Source organism: Silurus aristotelis, assembly GCF_946808225.1.
Source record: "Silurus aristotelis genome assembly, chromosome: 2".
Classification (NCBI taxonomy): domain Eukaryota; kingdom Metazoa; phylum Chordata; class Actinopteri; order Siluriformes; family Siluridae; genus Silurus; species Silurus aristotelis.
The window spans coordinates 19,996,910-20,017,332 of NC_139575.1; the positions used below are offsets into that span (position 1 = coordinate 19,996,910).

Consider the following 20,423-nt stretch of genomic DNA (forward strand, 5'->3'; position numbering starts at 1 on the left):
AGGCATGTGGTGCTAGCAATCTAAATGTAGGGGGCTCTAGTAGGGAATAAAAGGTACAAGCGAGGACTGAAAACAAAGAGTTAATGAGAAAAAAAGCGGGGAGTTTTTGGTGTGTGAAAAAGCTTGGAATTAGCGCTTCCATTTGTAAGCAGAGAGAAAAATTAAGATATAATAAACGAACCCATCAAATCATGCACGTCTGGAACATCATTTATTTCAGCATGCAACATAGACACAAAAATATTAAAGAAATTACGGTATTTGCCTTGTTCTTTTCAAAATGATATCTGTGTTGTGATCATGAGTGGACCCTAGGAAATTAGATTACACTGAAAAGGACTCCTGGCATTTTAAAGAACTTGGGCCTGCCAAAATTGATATTGACCCAATATTGATATATTCTTATTAACCAAGCAAACAAGTGTCATGTAATGTGAGGATAAGCAAAGAATTTAAACACAAAATAACCTGACAATGAATCAAGGTCCATAACCTGAACTCTTGACAAGAAAAACAGCAACTATGAATGACAAAAGCAAGACAATGGGAAACACAGACTTTAATAGTGACACTTATAGTTGCAATGGCTGATGGGAAATATTATACACAAAATAATCCTGATAACAAAAACATTAAATAAATAAAAAATCCTGACTAGATAGAGGTGTGCTTTAAAGCTACATTTACATATATTCACGTGTATTATGTGTGAAATTTACTGATTAGCATCTCAAAACATGTCAATGCATTTCAAGACTATATCTGTAATTAATGCTCAGTTCTGTAAAATAAACTGGACTAAACTCCAGTAACTCACTCAAGTTCTGCTGTAAACTGCACTAAAAAAAGTACAACTTTAGTGGAATAAATATAATAAAATATAATAAAAGTTATCAAGTTCATTGTGCTTTACAAAGCATTATATGAGCACATTCATACACCACATTTCAGCTATCCATATGCTTTACTGCAGTGTGAATAAGAGAAATCCCAGAATAGGTTCTTGATGGCTTAATTTAAGTCATAAGCAAATGATGCTTTGCAACATTGGCAATTAGATAACTGTGGTAGTAATATCAGTTATAGTAATGAAACTCATTTCACAGAGTTGATGGTTTAATATATAGTAAAGCGCCTGGCTACAGTCAGACTACTGGAAAAGAAGGAAACAATAAAGTGTGAAAATGTACATCAATAATGGTATCATTATCAAAATCTAAATTATTTGATTATTCAAATGTTCATGTGAACAACATACTCTGAACTCAAGTTAAGGTTGAAATTGGATTTCAAGAAATGGGTTATTCATCTATGCTGTAATCAGATATCTTGGCTTTTTTTTGAAGGTGTTTTTTTTTGGCATTCTTTATGGAAAGAAATTCAACTGAGTCACTCATCTGTTTTCCTGTTATCAAATTACTGATGTACTTGTAACAAAACATGAATATTACAATATATCAGTCAGTGGTAGGTAAGATTAGACAAACAAGTCATTGGAGCAGGATGTTTTTCCTTTAATGTCTGCAGTCAGATAAAAAGATAACATGGGACAAAGAATTACTCATTTGTTTTTGTTTTGGAAAACAGAACAAACTACATACATTTGTCAGAAAATAGTGCTGGCAGGTGCACATAATCATATAATACAGCAACAGCAACAGCAGGTGGGATTAGCCAAAAGTGTCTGTGGAAGCAAGTGGGATTGGTAAAGCACATCTCATATAGAAGGATCTGTCAGAATTCCCCATGAAGCAGGTAAGAAAGGATTATGATGGGGGTTTTTTAGTTTGGAAACAGACTAATTTTCATTACCATAGGATTGTTTTGACCATAATTTGTAATGTCAAATTGTAGCTCAAAATTTTGGAAATTGTATAAACTGTTACATCTGTTCACCTATTACTGTGTAGAGACATACAGGGATTAGACTGTGCCATCTGATGAAAGCTCTTAGTGTCTTTATTACAGTCAGAATGCACGTAAGCATCTGCAGTTCCGCCCAGCAGAGCTCCAAGTCAGCAGTGGGGAGTTTACAAACAAACACCCCTCAATGACTGCTTCTTAATGCCGTTTAATTAGTGCATTTCCCACCCACTCACTGATCCTTTATTTCTTATTGTAGTCAAGGGAATGCTGTTCCAAAATACCTACACTAATTAATATTCAACTCTATTTGTAACCAAAAAAGGCTTGCTTTAATTGAGAACAAAATGACTGCTTTAACTAACTACCAATTCCCAAAAAAGCTAGGAAGCTCTGTCAAATGTAAATAAAAGCAGAATATAATGATAAAAACCCATATTCTTCCCAATAAACATGTCAAATCTTTAATCAGAGTAAAATTTAAATAAAATAAAAATAAGGTAAGTTCGAATTTAATGGCTGCAACATATTTCAAACATGTAAGTATTACAAAAAACAACACCCGGAGGACCATTTTGCAACTAAGTTCATTAAAAATAAAAAAGTAAAATGACTGGGTATAAAAAAAGAGAAGCAAAGTCTCTCAAGTAAAGATGGGCTTCATGCTCCCACCTGCTCCCACTGTTGCTGTGTTATATAATTATTTGCATCTGTCAGCAATATTTTCTAACAAATGTATGTTGTTTGTTCTGTTTTCCAAAACATAAACAAATTAGTTTTTTTGTTTTTGGCCCATGTTATCTGACTACAAACAATGACTTGTTTGTAAATAGGTTGACCGATCTGTGAAAACTGTGTTGAAAAATTGTGAAAAAAAAAAAAACACAATAATGTCTGTCAGTGTAAAATTGCAAAAACATTATAATATCTCATCGAAAAAATATCTCATCATCTAGAGTACCTAATATTGTCAAAAGATTGAAAGAATCTGTAGAAATTTAAATGTGCAATAGACAAGGGTAAAAATCAATATTTTATGCCTGTGATCTTTGGGCCAACAGGTGGCACAAATCAGGCATGATTCTGTAATGGAAATAACTACATGGGCTGAGAAACACCTTCAGAAATCATTGCCTATGAGCACAGTTTGATGTGTCATCCACAAATGCAGCACTATCATGCAAAGAAAAACCCATATGTGAGCATGATCCAAAAACGCTGCCATCTTTGCTGGGCCAAATCCCATTTAAAATATACTGAGGCTAAGGAGAAAACTTTTCTGTGGTCAGACAAAGCAAAATTTGGTATTCTTTTTGAGAACCATAGATGTCGTATTTGTTTCTGGACTAAAGAGGAGAGGGAACATCTGGCTTGTTTTCAGCACTCAGCTCAAAAGCCTACATCTCAGATAGAAGGTGCATTAGTGTGTATTAAATGGGCTGCTTATACATCTGGAAAGGCACCATCAATGCTCAAACATATATACAGGTTTCAGAGCAAAATATGCTTCCATTATGATTTCTTTTCTCTCATTGAAGGCCTTAGATATTTCAGCAAGACAATGCTAAACCACATACAGCAACTATTACAACAGGATGGCTTCACAGTAGATGAGTCCAGGTGCTTTCACCAATTGAAAACCTTTAGTGCATCATAAACCAGAAAACATAATAAAAAAGACAGAGGACTTTTGAGCAGCCAGTATCAGACACAAATGGTACAACATTCCTTTTCCAACTTTCAACACCTGATCTCCTCAGTTCCCAGACATTTACAGACTGTTGTTGAAAGAAGAAGCGATGTTACACAGTAATAAACATGGCTTTTTCACACAGTTTTTGAGACATGTTGCAGCCATAAAATGGTACATTTCACTTTGTGTTTTCAAAGTTTTCTATGTTTTATGGTGAATAAAACCAACAAATTCTGTATTTTTGCATTTATTTATTTTAGCTTACACATTGTCACTTTTTTTTGGAATTGCCATTAACAACCTATACACAGAGTTAAATGTGAAAGAAAATCAAGACTGAATATACTTCATTAACAAACAAACAAACAAACAAATAAATAACAAAGTGTGATAGGTAGATAGATACATTTAAAGTATTTTCCTGCTGTGATTTACTTTCACAGTAAACTTTATGTTTCCAAAAAAGGTCTCTGTGCGGATATATATATATATATATATATATATATATATATATATATATATATATATATATATATATATATATATATATATATATATATATATATATATATATATATATAAAGCTCTCTCATTGCCACTTTTGCGAAACCATTTTCTACCACAAGGAGGGGGCGTTGCGCCACAAAAATATTTAGTTGTCTTCAGGTATTGCCTGTTGGGCCTTTTTTTTTAAGGAAAAAAAAAACAAATCTACTTTTATTTACATTTAATATAATTTGGCTTCTTTTCAATAATCTAAATAAAAAAACTTCTGTATGAAATTCGAGACATGATTTTCTTATATATGTTAAGAAATTGAGCGAGTCATGGACGGTTGCAAATACGATCAGGCAGAGTCATGGTGACGTCATCTCCCGCGCTTGATTCGGCAGTGAAGTTTTGGCAGGGCTCGCGCGTTCGTCAGGCTTCATATAAATACCGGCGAGCGTAGGGCGAGTCCGGCCAGAGAGAGATGACTGGTGAAGAGTTATGCTTGAGATCCCCTGGTCCGGTCCGATTTTCCCCTTAGTTGTCTTCTGTTGATTTGAACCTGTTCCAGCACAGCGTCAGGACGCAGTAGAAGTCGGAAGAGTTCGGCAAGAACTTCGCTAGCCTCCGTCCCAGTTAGTCTCAATCCGCAGTACGCGCACTGCTTTGTCCCGGTCTGAACATGCCGCCGGTACAGCAGGGTCAGATTAAAGCTCGGATAAAGGAGCTCATCGACACCAAAGGCGTTGTTATTTTCAGCAAAAGCTACTGTCCCTACTGTAAAAAGGTAAGTGCACGTTAGCTCGGTGTCTGATCCTGGTCCTGATCAGCGCTCCTGCCGCTAGCTTGGCCAGGCTAACTGTCTATTATTAGCTTGCAAGAAATGGCGCCGTATAAGTCCGAGGAAGCGGTGTGTACAGAGGGAGACTTAAAGTTAAGTTCACCTACAAGACGTGTTAGTTGACTAACCAGGTAACAGGACAGCGGACTTACTCGTGTCATGCGTGTTCTTAATACATTAATTATTTAGTAAAGTGCTAAGAATAGTTTAGTTGCTTAGGAGAATGTAGGAGCTCTGTGAAGTATTGATAGAAAGATAAAACTTTGTCATTGCACAGTTCATACAGATGAGAATATTCCAGAAGTACATATAGTAGCATGGTGCATGCAGATTAAATGTGTGTGTCTATATGTACAATAGAGTATGTATGTATGTATGTATGTATACATACGGGCAGACGTATGTCGGGCAGACAGACAGACAGACACGACCCTCTCTCCCTGAAATAAATTTTCTCAGTAGGCCCTATATTAAACAAGAGTTTAATGTAAGTTATGTGAATATGAAGTTCAGTCCTGGGCTGCACCTGGAGGCAACACTAACTGACTTGTCTGTACTTCTAAACCCTGTCTCGCCCTTTCAAGTGGTGGTGTAGAATTAAAGTGAATCCTACATGGCTGTGGTGTTTGGCATTCTGTCTGTAATACAGTAAAAGGTGCTATAATGCTGTATGCAAAATCCGATCGAGTGCTTGTGGTTTTTATGTGACGGTTTTATTTGTATAGCACTTTAGGACATTGTCCTAAAGCAGCCTTACAGAAGTAAATAGATTAAGAATATACATTTTAATTTGTAAATCAATTCCCTATCCCTAATTAGCTGGATACTGGAGACAATGGCTAGAAACTATCTGAGATTGTATGAAGAAATAATCTTGAGTGGCAGACGATATAAAAGGGAACTCATCCTCGTCTGGGTGACACTAAATGTCCATTCATTAGAGTTCGATCATTGGTGGAGTTATCAACTGTTCACAGTAACCTTTTGGACCTTTAGACTGTTCCTTTGGAAACATCCTCAGCAGCACCAAGTGGTCTCGAATCGAAGAGAACTCTATCCAGAGAGAGGGGGGGTGAATCAGGCAGACCGGAAACAAGGAAGGGACAGGATTCAGCCCAGTGTCTGTCTGTCTTTTGCCTGTCTGAACATGTTTGGTTTGGCTTCATTTGGAAAAAAATGATGTGCTAGTGAGATGACAGATTTGAAAGCACGATGTAAGGCCTATCAAAAAAGAATCTAGCCATGTTAGAAATCTTAATTGTTCGAGATTGTCATATCTTTGCAAAGTAAAGACTTCTGTTTATTCTCTCTAAATTTGTGTCAGGGGAAAAAAAGCCTTGCATTTCATGTTTGTTTTTATTTGCTTATTTTTACACGCTTCCACATTATCATGGTATATCCAGTTCTTATAGGCTACAACAGCAAATCCAACTTCTTTAGCACTTGTCTATTTAGATGACCTGTTTTAACCTTTGACTGATGGTGGTTAACTGTCTCCTTTTGGTTTATTTCAGGTGAAGGAGCTCTTTGCTGAATTGAATGTGACATGTGAAGTCCTAGAGCTGGATCTGATTGGTAAGTGTGATTTGACTTCCTCAGAATTGCATAGCACATGGAATTATTTTGTAATAGTTATTAGCACACACACACTTTTGCAAACAAATTGCATGTGACAGACGCAAGATAATAAAAACAAGTTGAAAGGACGACCTACGTATTACGCTGTCGCTGAGAAAAGGCGTTCAAAGTACTTTTATTAATACAAACCACACATCATGTGTTTTAAGCAGGACAGGGCAGAGCTTAAAGCAGGGGTCACCACGTAGCCCGCAAGGACTACATGAGTAGCCCGCGGGCCTTTTCCGAAAATAGCTGTTTCCTACTTTGTTGAATCATTGTTGATGATTATTATGAGAAATCATTAACATGATCAGTGTTTTCACATAGATGAATATTATTAATTATTAATAATAACATATAATAAAAGGTAAATTGAGCAAATTTGTTATTTCAGATCAAACTGAAAACTGTGTATATTAAACTGGTAGCCCTTCACATTAATTGGTACTCAAAAAGTGGCTCTCAGTTTCAAAAAGGTTGGTGACCCCTGGCTTAAAGACTATTCTCAGATGCTGTACATTCAACAGCTCCAAATTACATCAAAAAACTAATAACTTGCCACACTTGATAGCATGCCTCCACCTTGCTGTACCTGTAACATATGTGTCCGAATCCAGGCACCTGCTGCAGCACACACACACACACACACACACACACACACACACACACACTATGCTAAAGCATGATCTCATTTATTAATTGGTGGGTGTGAATTTTTTTTTTTCCTTTCCTCAATGGGTGTAGATATGTAGAAATGCTTACAAATTAGATCATTAAAAAGTCCATTGCAAAGACGACCTACTATACACGTTCCTTGCTTACTTTATGACTATGGTTGTGCTGAGGTGCAGCTTATTCAATGAATCAATCATTAACAGATATGACATTGCATTTGGTTCTGTAGACAATTTCAATGGCCATTCTTTCATTTGAGGAAGTGATTTCTTTGGTTCTTGTACAAGTCTGGTTGTCTAATGTGCACATTTGAAGCATAAGCGGGATGATGGTTTACACACAGTGGTATTGTGACAGTTTATTTATTCCTGTGATTAAACATACAAAACATTTGTAACTAGGACCACGTTGTTTGGTGAGTCTCTCACACACTGTTCCACTACAACAAGGATCACATTAAATGGTTAAGTATGCAATAAGGTTTGATGAAACACGACAATTAATTTAGTAACATGTGGTTTTATACGCTAGCTTCACTGTTTTTACCCCGCACGTGTTTGTGGGTTTTTGGCTTTCTGCCGTTCGGTTTTTCACCATTGCAGTTAGAACACTAACAAGGAGCTTGGGAGATCACACATGGTTTATTGAACTTTGGGAGGTAAAACTCGTACATAAGCCACAGCAGATTAAAGGGTGCATCTTTCTCTATCTCTCTCTCTCTCTCTCTCTCTCAGCCAGCTCCTTCACAGTGTTCCAAATCACTGTTATCTCCAGATATTATTTCAAGTTGTAGTTCATCAATTATAATGTTACATTTAATCCCTACAATTTAATATAAAATTCATTTAGCAGTGATTTTTTTTATTATTATTATTATAGACATACACTTACCTGACCATGCAAGTGCACTCCCCAGTTACAATAGCAACTAATCAAGCGGAGAACGTTTTTGACAGCATGTTACGCTCCAACCTTCACCGAACACAAGCTAAATGTCGTTAACATTGTATGACCAAATTTCTCCACTAAGAAAATAATTGTTGGCATCCAGACTACAATAAGTCCTTACTGCTTTTCTCATGTAGACGCACTCGGTCTCAACCAGATAGTATACGTCTGCATACGGTACTTCACGTAAGAGTTTAATGTTCTGAGTGAAAAGTTGTCGACTTAATGTCTGATTTAAGGGGTCTTCTAATTCCACATAATCCTTTTTTTTTTTTAACTTTTATAAATAATGTAACTGTTCTGTTTTAGCTAAACTTAAAACTAAATTAGTCATTTTTGTTTTGAAAACGCCGTGCCACCGGAAATGCTTTAGGACCAGACAGAATCACAACGTGTTTTCTTATTTACTTCCTTGAAATGTTCTATAGTCTGACAGATCATTTTGAATCTTGCTTCCATGAAGTTGTGGTTTTGTCCTAATACTCGTGAATATTTACCCTACTGCGTCTGTGAAATGTCTAGAAGGAATCACGTCTAGACGGTATTACATATTATTTGACAACACCTTTCGTGTACACTTATTGCCTAATATTACGAGTTTATCTGCCAAAATCTCATCGTCTTATATGTAGTATTCTGCAGCAGCATGTTCTCTCAGCCTCAGCATTTAAGTAGGAGAAACTGGTTTTGTATTGTTGTCATGAATGTGTAATACTGTTGAAAAGCATGTATTTTAGTGTTCAGCATCTAGTTATTGGGAATACTGCATTTGTTGTAACAGCATACAGAGCATAATGTAGGAGATGGATTATTCTTTTTTTTTTTTTTTTGTCAAATAATTGTAGAGGACAAATATGATCATGAATTTCTCTTTATAAATTTTGTTTTTTGTTTTTTTCTTACAATTTTGCAATCTCTGTTGGACTGGCTGACATGGAAGAACATCAGTGTTAAAGATTTGCTAAAGGTCCTTAGCCAGATTTAGGTCTTTAGAAGCATTTATTTGGGAGAGGGGTAGTTATAGGATTGTATTGCATTTGGCTCCATACAACTTGCTCTCAACCAGAGAGTATTAGCCATGTGATTTGTGTGGGTTTCAATAAAGGCTTTCTTTGCTTCAGTCTTCCACAAAGCCCAGCTTAGTACATTCTCTGGGGTCTAGTTGTCTTCTGAACAGTTTTCCATATGATATGTGGATATCTTCACCACCTTCAGATTTACCTTTGGCCTCTTAGTTTCCTGGTCGTTTTTCTTATTCGCTTAGCTTTTTGATGTATGACCTTCTCTAGGCCCTGCTGTGCAATAAATAAGATTGCTAAATATTGTGGTCTTATTTCAGTGTATGAAGCCATCACAGGAAATGGGCTGGTGCTGTTTACTCTAACATTGTTTAGCTTTGGTTTAATGTGATTTAGGCTGCACTTTCCTTCAATTTTGGTAATGGCTGTAATTATTGTGTCAAGTTTGTTTGGCTGCTTTTTCTAATTGATTTCTTGAATATTTTGGTTCTCCCCCCCCCCCCCCCCCCCCCCTCTGCTGTTGCCTTGAGAGCAGGTTGGCAGCTTTTTTGTTGTTATGTTCTTTGGAAACCCTCACCCTGCAACACAGGAATGTTTTTTTTTTTCTTATGAAACAGCACATGCCCACATTTAAGTTTCGTTGGAAGTGTGAAAAATATGAAATGCAGATATTCAAAATGTTTAGTTTAATTGGTGCTCAATATCACTTAACTTCAAAACAGTTTTTGAAAACTGGAAGGATCTTTATTTCCAGTGTCAGTGTTGCAATGATTAACCGTATATAGTAGAGTGTCAGAGCTGAGCACAGATACTACAGGCAACTTGCAAAACTTGCTGAGTCATTCCCCACTGCTCTGCCTGGTAGTGCTTCTTATCTGTTCCTGTTTCTCCTTGAGCCTTTAAACTCCCTAATCATTTATTACACCTTCCACCCTTATGACTCGGTGTCTGTTTATATGTTCTAATTCTTCTTGCATCTGCTTATTTTTCCACCTAATTCTTCCTCTATTTTGCAAATAAAACCACTCATGGTCAGATACATCAAACAAACGAGGGACAATGGAACAGGAGGCCACTGGAACACTAGAGTTGGCATGCTTTAAGAGAAGTGTTCCAAATGAAACACGAGCGGCTGTATCACACTGCATGTCTGGCATGTTTTTCAGAAAATGGTTCTAACTACCAGGATGTGCTGATTGAGATGACTGGACAGAAAACTGTCCCCAATGTTTTTGTCAACAAGACACACATAGGAGGCTGCGATAAGACCATGCAGGTAAACACCTCATATATCACCACTTATCCTGGAGTGCTGGTGTGGTTGTTGTTTTTGCAGGTTCTATACGATGTACTGCACAAGAGAAAAAAATCTACATTTTCTGTTTAATATATATATATATATATATTCATATATATATATTCATATATATATATATATATATATATATATATATATATATATATATATATATATATATATATATATATATATATATATATATATGGATTACAATTTAATTTCATTTGCACCCAGAATTGTTGTTTAGTGTTTGGTTATACTGGTGGTGTACTGTTTAGTGTTTTGGTTATAGTTTTTGCTTGCAGAGGTCCAGAAAAGCAACTAACATGACAGAATGATGACAATAGTTTTAAATGAGCAAATAGTGATTAAATCATGCTATAATTATATACATACCTGCAGCAAGTCTACAGTGGTGCTTCTTATTGGCACTTTTTAAAATTATTACTAGTACCATGGAATGATTTTGTTGTTAACATTACCAACCTATATCAATGCTTTACTTATTAAACCAGAGAAGGAACATTCATTGTTTTAAAATATCTTTTGGGAAAAATTTAAATTTGTATTAAATCAAAAATAGGAGGCCCTGAGCTGTGAAAATATTTTCATCCATTATTTGATCCTGCTCCATAATTTTCCTCCATAAGGTTTAATCTGCTGAAATGCTTTGCTGGGTCCACATACAGAATGCTTTTTGCCAATTGAAGACACCATAGTTAGATGATGCAGGGAAAGCTGATCTAATGATCAGCCTCTTTGGAAAGCTTCAAAAGTAGTGTCAGTTCCACACGACTTGCAAAATAAATAATTGACTTCTTCCCAGCAGAAAGCCAAACTTTCTTGCTCATAAATTGTAAATGTGCATCAATTAATTAAGTTGTGCTCCTGTGTTTGTCTCTGAAAAGCGAGTTCGGTAACAACCCTTTTTTTATTCTCAAAATCTAGGTTGTAGGTTGAGTAACCGAGTTTTCAAAGGACTCCAGATAAAAAAAAATAATAATTAGATTGTCGAATAGCCTCAGTACATTTAGTTGGACTTGGACAAGCAGTAGACAGTAGCAACCAATTATATCGTGCATCCGGCATGTTAATATCTGCAAATCTAAAAAGAAAATACCTTTTTTTTTTTTTTTTTTTTTAAAGGCATTCCCTCCGTTGCTTTTATCTTGGTTTTAGGGCCAACAGCTTAATCAGCCAGCAGTGCAGATATGTGCCCTTTCAAAACGATGCTTTAAAGTAATGGGGAACAAAAGACCTTTTGTAATTGAAATGAATGATGCATGAGTACCCTTATTATGATTACCTCTTATCACTGTTTTTTGTTCCTATGATAATTATTTCACGGTATCATGGTAACAGGCATATAAAGATGGCCTCCTACATCAGCTGCTGGGAGTGGAGAGCACAACATACGACTATGACCTTATTGTGATAGGAGGTGGATCTGGAGGTCTGGCCTGCTCAAAGGTGACTGCTTACTCTGCATTGTGTTACACATATACCCTACTAATATACTCTAATATTAAATTTTATATTAAAGTCCACATTTTTTTATTTTTGCCTTAATAGCATGTATTATCTACCTCTCATGTTCTATAGGAAGCAGCTGCCTTGGGGAAGAAGGCAATGGTTCTAGATTATGTTGTCCCTACACCTTTGGGCACATCTTGGGGTAAGTACTGTTGGATGTTGATAGACAAAATGCTGAACATAGTTTAGTACCTAAGCATAACGGTGCCCACAAACGTGTCTAGGTCTTGGTGGCACGTGTGTAAACGTGGGCTGTATTCCTAAGAAGCTGATGCATCAGACTGCCCTATTGCGAAGTTCTCTGGAGGATGCTCGCAAATTTGGCTGGGAGTTTAGTGAAGCAGGTGAGTGCCGCAGTCAGTACTATTGTCCTGTGTGTATGGCTTAGGTATTTCTTTTTCCAGAGGGTGAGCAAGTATGTATAGATTATTTTTTTTTTTTCTAGTTCAGAACTGGTCACTGAATTAGAATTATGTACAGAAAAAATGTGGGAAGGGGAGGCTTATGAACGAAAAGCTCGGACCATGGTATAAAAACATAAATCGAATTTATTAAACTCATAAAACTGTTTATAGTCATTTATTCATTATCTTACTATATCTTTACCAGTTTTAACAGAATACTAAAGTACTGTTGTGCTGTTTGCAATCCAAATGTTGAACTGTAGTTTCCAGATTTCAGTTATGATGAAATGTTCTCTGTAATAGGAAATGTAATGTGATATGTGGTTTATGACGTAATTGGGTTTGTATTCTTTGGCCTCATACATAAGCATACAGTTTGTCTCAAGCACAATAAAACTACGTTTTATGAATTTATTTAGCACATAATCAATCTGGCTCTGTTTTACACAGTAAGTCATAACTGGGAAACGATGAAGAGTGCCGTGAACAACTACATCGGCTCTTTGAACTGGGGCTACAGAGTGTCTTTACGTGATAAGAATGTCAACTATGTGAATGCTTATGGAGAGTTTGTGGAACCACACAAAATAAAGGTGTGTTGCTAGTTGGTTAAATTCAGTGAATGTGCGTAAAATTTTATAAAAAAAAGTCTGTCCTGCTTCTTCACTTATTAAACTGGCCAGTAGGCTTATATTGTAGATTTTGCTGAGGTATTGATGCATTGATAATGTATTTGTTCAGATTTCACTTACTAGAAAGATTTATCTTGTTCTGCTCTTTCCCTCTAGGCCACAAACAAGCGAGGCAAAGAAATGTTCTACACTGCAGCAAAGTTTATTCTGGCAACAGGAGAGCGTCCACGCTACCTTGGCATCCCTGGAGACAAAGAATACTGCATCACCAGGTGAGTGTGTTATTAAAGAGCAGAAATACACAAGATGAATCTCGCACGTAGCGATAAGCTGTTGTCTCATGAGAGTCTAGCTAAACACAAAACATCTCAACATAGCGCTTAGTTAAACTGTACTGCCTTGGGGGAATGGATATGGGAGCTTTAGTCCCTGCAGGTGGGCAGAGAAAGAGTTTAGCTTATACACATAAAATTTATTTATGCTCATATAGTATATAATCTTCACTCTGCATTCACATTAGTAATGAATCAGTAGTTTACTAACCACTGCCACTCCCTACAGCTGTTAAGTATATATATAGAATAGAAGGCTAGAAAGCAAGCTAGGCAGGCTATTTAGTACAAACCAGGACTGAAACCTATGTGGTAGGCATTAGACAAATCTCCGCCATAAAATTTTGCACAGTAATTTCCTGATTGATTTTTAGTAATTGAATAAAATAGATAAATAACCTTTTTGTCACACATTATATACATTACAGCACAGTAGATTTTTCTTTTTTTTTTTTCTTTTCATATCCCAGCTTGTTCAGGAGCGGGGGTCAGAGTTCAGGGTCAGCCATAATATAGTTCCCCTTGGAGCACAGAGGGTTAAGGGCCTTGATGAAGGGCCCAAGAGTGGCAGCATGGCAATACTGGGTCTTGAGCTTTCATTTATTTTATTTAAATTTATTTTTTTCTTATTTTTATCCCCAATTCTTATTATGTCCAGGAGTTTTTGTAAATTTGTGGGGATTTATCTCCCTTCAGGCACAAAAGATTTAAAAGTTGGACAGTAATGAGTATCTAGTATTCTTGGGTGCACTGTTCAGTGGCGTGGAGGTCGGAGCTCTATACTGTGTCTGTATTAAGATTGCATCGAAATCTTCATGACATGCTGGTCAATTTATAAACTCTAATATTGGATAAGCTTCAGTTCAGCTGATCTCATTATTTGAAACAGGACGCTTGCTGAGAATCATTAATTATTTAATGATTTATAATTAATGAATAATAGTCCTGCAGGTTTATATGTAGTGTACATTCTGAAGGCACCTGTTTGCTCACTCACTTGCATGCTTGTGCCCTATCCTCTCTTGCAGTGATGATCTGTTCTATTTGTCCTACTGTCCTGGTAAGACACTAGTGATTGGAGCATCATACGTGGCACTGGAATGTGGAGGATTTCTGGCAGGTCTGGGGCTTGATGTCACGATAATGGTGCGCTCCATTCTGCTAAGAGGCTTTGACCAGGACATGGCCAGTCGTGCAGGGGACCATATGGAGACACACGGGGTCAAATTCCTCAGGCAGTTTGTTCCTGTTAAGGTATGTTTGTGTGTGAAGGGAAAAAATGAGGGGGGTGCAAAAATTTCATTGTAAAGGTCATGGTTATGTAATGAGCCAATGCAAATATTTTGTCATACTCATTATCAGCTGATTATGAATGAGAGTACAGATTTATGCACGCTTTCTCTTTTAAATAAATTGTGCGTGTGTGTGTGTGTGTGTGTGTGTGTGTGTGTGTGTGTGTTAGGTAGAGCAGCTTGAGGCTGGTACTCCAGGCAGATTGAAAGTGACTGCCAAGTCTACAGAGACTGATGAGATCATTGAAGGAGAGTACAACACTGTAAGTTTAAATCCTGCTGTTTATTTATTTATTTTTGCAGTTTATGAAAACGTGTAATTATTTATTTTTTTCTGTTTTAGGTACTGATAGCTGTGGGTCGTGATGCTTGTACAGGAAATATAGGGCTAGACAAAGTTGGGGTGATGGTCAATCCAAAGTATGTCCCTCCCTCTGTTATCTGATTTTTTTTTTTTTTTTTTTTTTTTTTTTTTTTAAATACTCTGACTTGCAGTCTCGTCTTTCATTCAAGGACCTTTTTTGTCTTTTGTTGGTTGAGTGAAGATATAGAAAGTGGGGCACTTGACTGTGGCAGCACAGTCAGTGTGATTCAGCAATATTACAGGGGTGGGAGGTGTGTGTGTGTGTACACGAGCGAATAAAGCCTTTCAAACATCTTAACTGAACTTCTCACTTAATAGGGTTGTTTAAACTGGGCATGGTAAAACAGGAAATGCCTTTCCTGACGCATTACTCATCCACACACATTGTTGCACAAGTTATGGGATTCAATTTAAAAGGAGGGGATGTTTGACTCATACACATATAGAACCTTTGTCAACAAGGAATCCACTGGTTCCGTAGCATTCAGATCCGAGTAGCACATGAGGCCATATGACTGACATGATTTTAAGCACACGCATGTGCATGAGGGAGTCATAATCCCACACCTGTTCCTCTAGCAATTACAATTTTGGTGTTCTATTCTATATCTAATCTTGTGTGTGTATGTGTAGGCATAAGCCGCTACTTTTTTCCCACGTTTTGAACCCCGCGGCTTGAACAACGAAGCGGCTTATTTATTTATTATTTATTTATTTTCTTGGCAACAGCGTTATGGGTTAGTAAAAGAAATTTAGAAATCAGCATCAGAAAATAATAAACACATAATCCTGGGTCTTGCACACACGCAGTAATACGGGAAAAATACAGTGGCAGACTATTGTCTAGAGTGTGTGTGTGTGTGTGTGTGTGTGTGTGTGTGTGTGTGTGTGTGTGTGTGTGTGTGTGTGTGTGTGTGTGTGTGTGTGTGTGTGTGTGTGTGTGTGTGTGTGTGATATATATATTTGTATAAAATGGGGGAGTGGTAGCTCAGTGGTTAAAGTGCTGGGTTACTTTATCAGATGGTCGGGGTTTAAGCCCCATGTATCGCCAAGCTGCCACTCTTAGGCCTTTGAGCATGGCTCTTAACACACTGTGCTCCAGGGGCGCTGTATCATGGAAGACCCTGCGCTTTGACCACAGCTTCTAAACAAGCTGGGATATGTGAAGAACAAATTTCACTTTGCTGTAATGTATATGTGACAAATAAAGGCTATTCTATTCTATTTGCATTGTACAAATGTCCTTGTGGTAACTCAGTAATTACAGCTTAGTCACTGTTTTATGCTGTTTTTTACGTTTGGAACTAATGGATGGATTGTGTTGTTTTCAGTACTGGGAAGATCCCAGTAAATGACGAAGAGCAGACCAATATTCCACACATTTATGCTATCGGGGACATTCTGGAGGGCAAGTGGGAGCTGACTCCTGTGGCTATTCAGGCTGGAAAACTGTTGGCTCGTAGGCTGTTTGGAGGTTCCACTGCCAAGGTATTAACATACAATTGGCTCTTATTTCCATTGACTCTTGTATTTAATGTTGTGCATGCCTTATTGCAAATTTATTTAAAATGATAGTGTGTATATATTCAGTTTTTGAATTTTTTTTATTTGATGTAATAAGCATATACAGATGCTAAATAGTTCTATAATTTATTTTAGTTAAGGTTATCCATCATGATTATACTCATTTAAATAGACATTCAGCACATTGTAAAATTGTTTACATTATGATTATTTATGAAACTTTGTAAATATCAAATGATCTCTCAGGACGACTGTTAAACTATTGCTAATGTGTGTATTTATTTGCAGTGTGACTATGTGAATGTTCCTACCACTGTGTTCACACCTCTGGAGTATGGCAGTTGTGGCCTATCTGAGGAAAAGGCTATAGAGTGTTATGGAGAGGAAAACCTAGAGGTCTGTGTGTGTTTTTCCTCTTGAGGTTTTAAGGAATCTGTTCATTATGTATTGTAAATAAAATGTTAAAAGTATGTTTTGTGCTGGGTAGATTTTTCACAGTCTGTTTTGGCCCTTGGAGTACACCATACCTAACAGGGACAACAACAGGTGCTATGCCAAGATCATCTGCAACAAGTTGGATGATGTGAGTAAGGCTTTTCTTTTTAACCTAGACATTTTTCTTTAGTGGAGTCATTTTCACTAGGAAGCAAGCAGGCCATTTTCATTTGCCCTAAAGTAAGATGCAGAAGTTCAAAAAGAGTCATGTTGACTATCTTTTCTCACCATCTCTGCGGTTTATCGATTTGAGATCGAGCAGTTGCTAATGTGCTGATTTTGTGTTTTGTACGTGTGCATGTTTCTAGAACCGCGTCATTGGTTTTCACTACTTGGGCCCTAACGCTGGAGAGGTGACGCAGGGCTTTGGTGTAGCCATGAAATGTGGGGTCACTAAGGAGCAGCTAGACAGCACCATTGGGATACACCCTACCTGTGCTGAGGTATGGGCCTGTGTCTGACTTTTTTTTGTCTCCTAGTGATATGGCCTTTAAGATCAAATTGTTTTAATGACCGTCTTTTTTTCCCAGATTTTCACCACCATGGCAGTAACCAAGAGGTCAGGGGGTGACATCAAACAAGCAGGTTGCTGAGGTTAAACCCTGCTTGTTTAATAGGCTGTCCTAAAACCATATGAACTGGTCCATCCTTTAAGCAGTTTCTCCGATTTTCAACTTTGCATTCAAATAAGCTTTTCCACTAGATTTTTAGCTTTTGAGCTCCACTCCTGCCTAAACCAAGTGTCCAAAGAGGTGATCAACCACAAAGCAATAAAAGATGGAATTGGATAAATGCTCAAGTTAGTCTAAAATGATTTGTAGAGTTTAAATTTTATAAAAAAACAAACTTGGGTTAGCTATGGTCTTGGGGATCTAGGTTTGTAAATGTTCTTTAAATGTAACCACTAGATACAACTTGGAGCTCCTATGGTTTCTCAGTAGGAGTGAGTGGTTTTCAGTGGTTGCATTTTAAAAAGTTCTCAGACTGTGGTCCCTCAGGACTGAGCTGAACCTGCTGCAGAAGAGAGAAGCTGGAGAAGCTCATTTTGTAGGACAGCCTGTTAAACAGCGGGGTTACTCTGCTGCTTTAAATCCTCCAAGCCGAAGTCAGAATTGCGCTGGGAAAGGAACGCATGCTGTTTTGCGCTCACACTTCAAAGTGCTTTGTGATGTTTTAGCCCTTAACCTAAATTCTGAGGTGGGCTAAGACTGATAATGTTCTGTGCCTAGACTTAAGAGGTAAATACACTTTCTTGTACAAACGCATACACTCTAGTCCAGCAACCTCAGCTCCAGGCTCACAAGTTAAGCTTGGGGTTATTGATTTCCCAAAAATATTGCAGTGCTGCACAATCATGACTGTTAGAACTGGGTCTCGGTACATGTGATGAATAAATGTAAAAGCCAGATAGAATAATTATAATGATTTTAATCTATCATGGCCTAAGACAATTACATCCATTATTGTTAAACATTAAAGCATTTTGGGAACACAGGCCAGATTCTTTTCAAGGTAGTGGTTTGTGGGCTACATTGTTTGTCTTCTATTTTTCCATTCTTTTGTTTTTAACCAACATTCCCTCTAATGTATTATTTAATAAGTTGATTTGTTCTTTTTATTTTTATTTCAGTCAAAGTTATGGTCTTGATACAGCTCAAAAGTGAACTGGCAAATAGTTTGGTAAATTATCTGGTTTTCATTAAATATAATTAAATGGAAATACTTGTATAGATGTAATTCTCATCCCTTGTTTTGACTTGGAAGCACTTATACATCTTACTATTTAATAGTTAACATCATACCTTTTTGTCTTTTAGTTTCTCACTGTTTCTGAATATATAGACATGCTGGTTGCTGTGGACTTTATTACATGTAAAATCCTGCTGATGTGTTGTTACTTAGCAACAATGCCTGATAAATGTACAAACTCGTGTTTCCATAGTATCATTGTTTTCAAAGTAATTAAAAGATCTTTAATAAAGCTATGTACACTGAACCTTTATTTTTTTGATTGCTTTGACTGTTTATAAGGTACAGTAACAAAGTTGAGAACTCAAAAACAGAAGGCAAATGGGCTTAAGAAATTTAGGTTTCAACACAATGAGGAAGCTGGTGAATTGATAGAATTATGAAATGTTCCTGCTCCTGATGGTTTCAAGTTCCTCATAAGAGTTGAATTCCTACATTTTTGGAAATCAAGTTGATTGGAATTCTGTTATTCCTTTAGATTTTTTTTTTATGTTTGTTTGAATTATTCCCCCCTTAAGCTGATCACAGTTCTCTCCAGTAGTGTTTTTTTGTTGTTGTTTTTTTTTTATTTCCACCATAACTTTTCAGATCGAGTCATGCCATTTTGTGACCAGATGTATTTATTACCCAGTATCCACAATTTCTCCCCTGGTTTTTTTACTTTACATGGAACTCCAAAACATAAGTGGAGAAATATGATTGTGTTCTTCAGACAGTCATAATTTATGTTAATTAGAATAACTAGGCAAAAGTTCCACTATCCTCTCAGTTAAATAGCATAATTGGTTAAATAGCATAACAGAGCGGGAATCAACTAATAGACAATGGTTTAGATGTTTGCCCAGAACTGTATTTCAGTGGGTTACAATGAGTGCATGAGAAATTACTGCAGCAATTTATATGAATATGGGGATTTTATTTATTTTGAATAACCCATTTCAGCTTTTGTTAATTTTTCGATTGGACAATTTAGTATAGTGACATCTTCGTGTGACCAAAAAAGAAAATCATATCACTTCTTATTACATACCATGTCTTATTTATTGCCTTGAACTAATAATTTACAATTTAATCAAGCTGGGTTTTTTACCTGCATATTTGTAAAACAAGGAATTCTACATACCTCTAACTTCATACATTTGATTTGAATACTCCTGACCCAAGAAGATTTTTATTACATTTTTTAACAGAACCATATTGGCCATAAATCCAGGCTTTTGTGACCATGAATGAATATCAGTATTCCTCCAATTATACTAACAGATCCAAAACACAGGACAGTAACAAAGCAGCCCACACCTGTCCCTGTGAAGTAGCTTTTGTGTTCATTGATAAACATCAGAGAAGACCAGGCAGTCTAATAATATACTGCCTCCTTTTAATCTACTCTTATTCAATGGGTTAATTGTGGTGATACTTACAGGCTTGAAGATCAGACGTGGGTTGACTGGTGTGAAGCTTTTGTTGGTGTTTGTGTTGTTGTTTTTTTTCATCTGTGTGGTCATTAAATATTCCCACATGGACAGGAAATATGGAGGAACCTTGACTTTGCCAGGATGCATTACTGCCCTGTTTTATTCCTGCCATTTTTTGAAAGTGGGTGTTTTATAAAATGGTAAATTTAATATCTATCAAGTAAAAAGTTGACCG

General features: G+C 36.7%; 1 protein-coding gene across 1 annotated transcript; it reads left to right on the forward strand.

The window, feature by feature from the left end:
• Positions 1-4,410: 4,410 nt before the first annotated feature.
• Positions 4,411-19,005, forward strand: txnrd3 (thioredoxin reductase 3). Its single transcript, XM_083528127.1, has 16 exons — positions 4,411-4,832; positions 6,401-6,461; positions 10,315-10,424; positions 11,811-11,918; positions 12,051-12,123; positions 12,206-12,325; positions 12,836-12,978; positions 13,174-13,289; positions 14,378-14,603; positions 14,812-14,904; positions 14,985-15,061; positions 16,337-16,493; positions 16,818-16,925; positions 17,017-17,112; positions 17,333-17,467; positions 17,555-19,005. The coding sequence occupies exons 1-16, from the start codon at positions 4,728-4,730 to the stop codon at positions 17,615-17,617; spliced, it is 1,791 nt and encodes a 596-aa protein (XP_083384253.1). The 5' UTR covers positions 4,411-4,727; the 3' UTR covers positions 17,618-19,005.
• The last annotated feature ends 1,418 nt before the right edge of the window (positions 19,006-20,423 follow it).

Coding starts and splice junctions, on each gene's coding strand:
- txnrd3 (XM_083528127.1), top strand. CDS start 4,728: ATGCCGCCGGTACAGCAGGGTCAGATTAAAGCTCGGATAAAGGAGCTC. Junction 16,926..17,016: donor ATGGAGAGGAAAACCTAGAG/GTCTGTGTGTGT, acceptor TGTGCTGGGTAG/ATTTTTCACAGTCTGTTTTG. Junction 17,113..17,332: donor TCTGCAACAAGTTGGATGAT/GTGAGTAAGGCT, acceptor GCATGTTTCTAG/AACCGCGTCATTGGTTTTCA.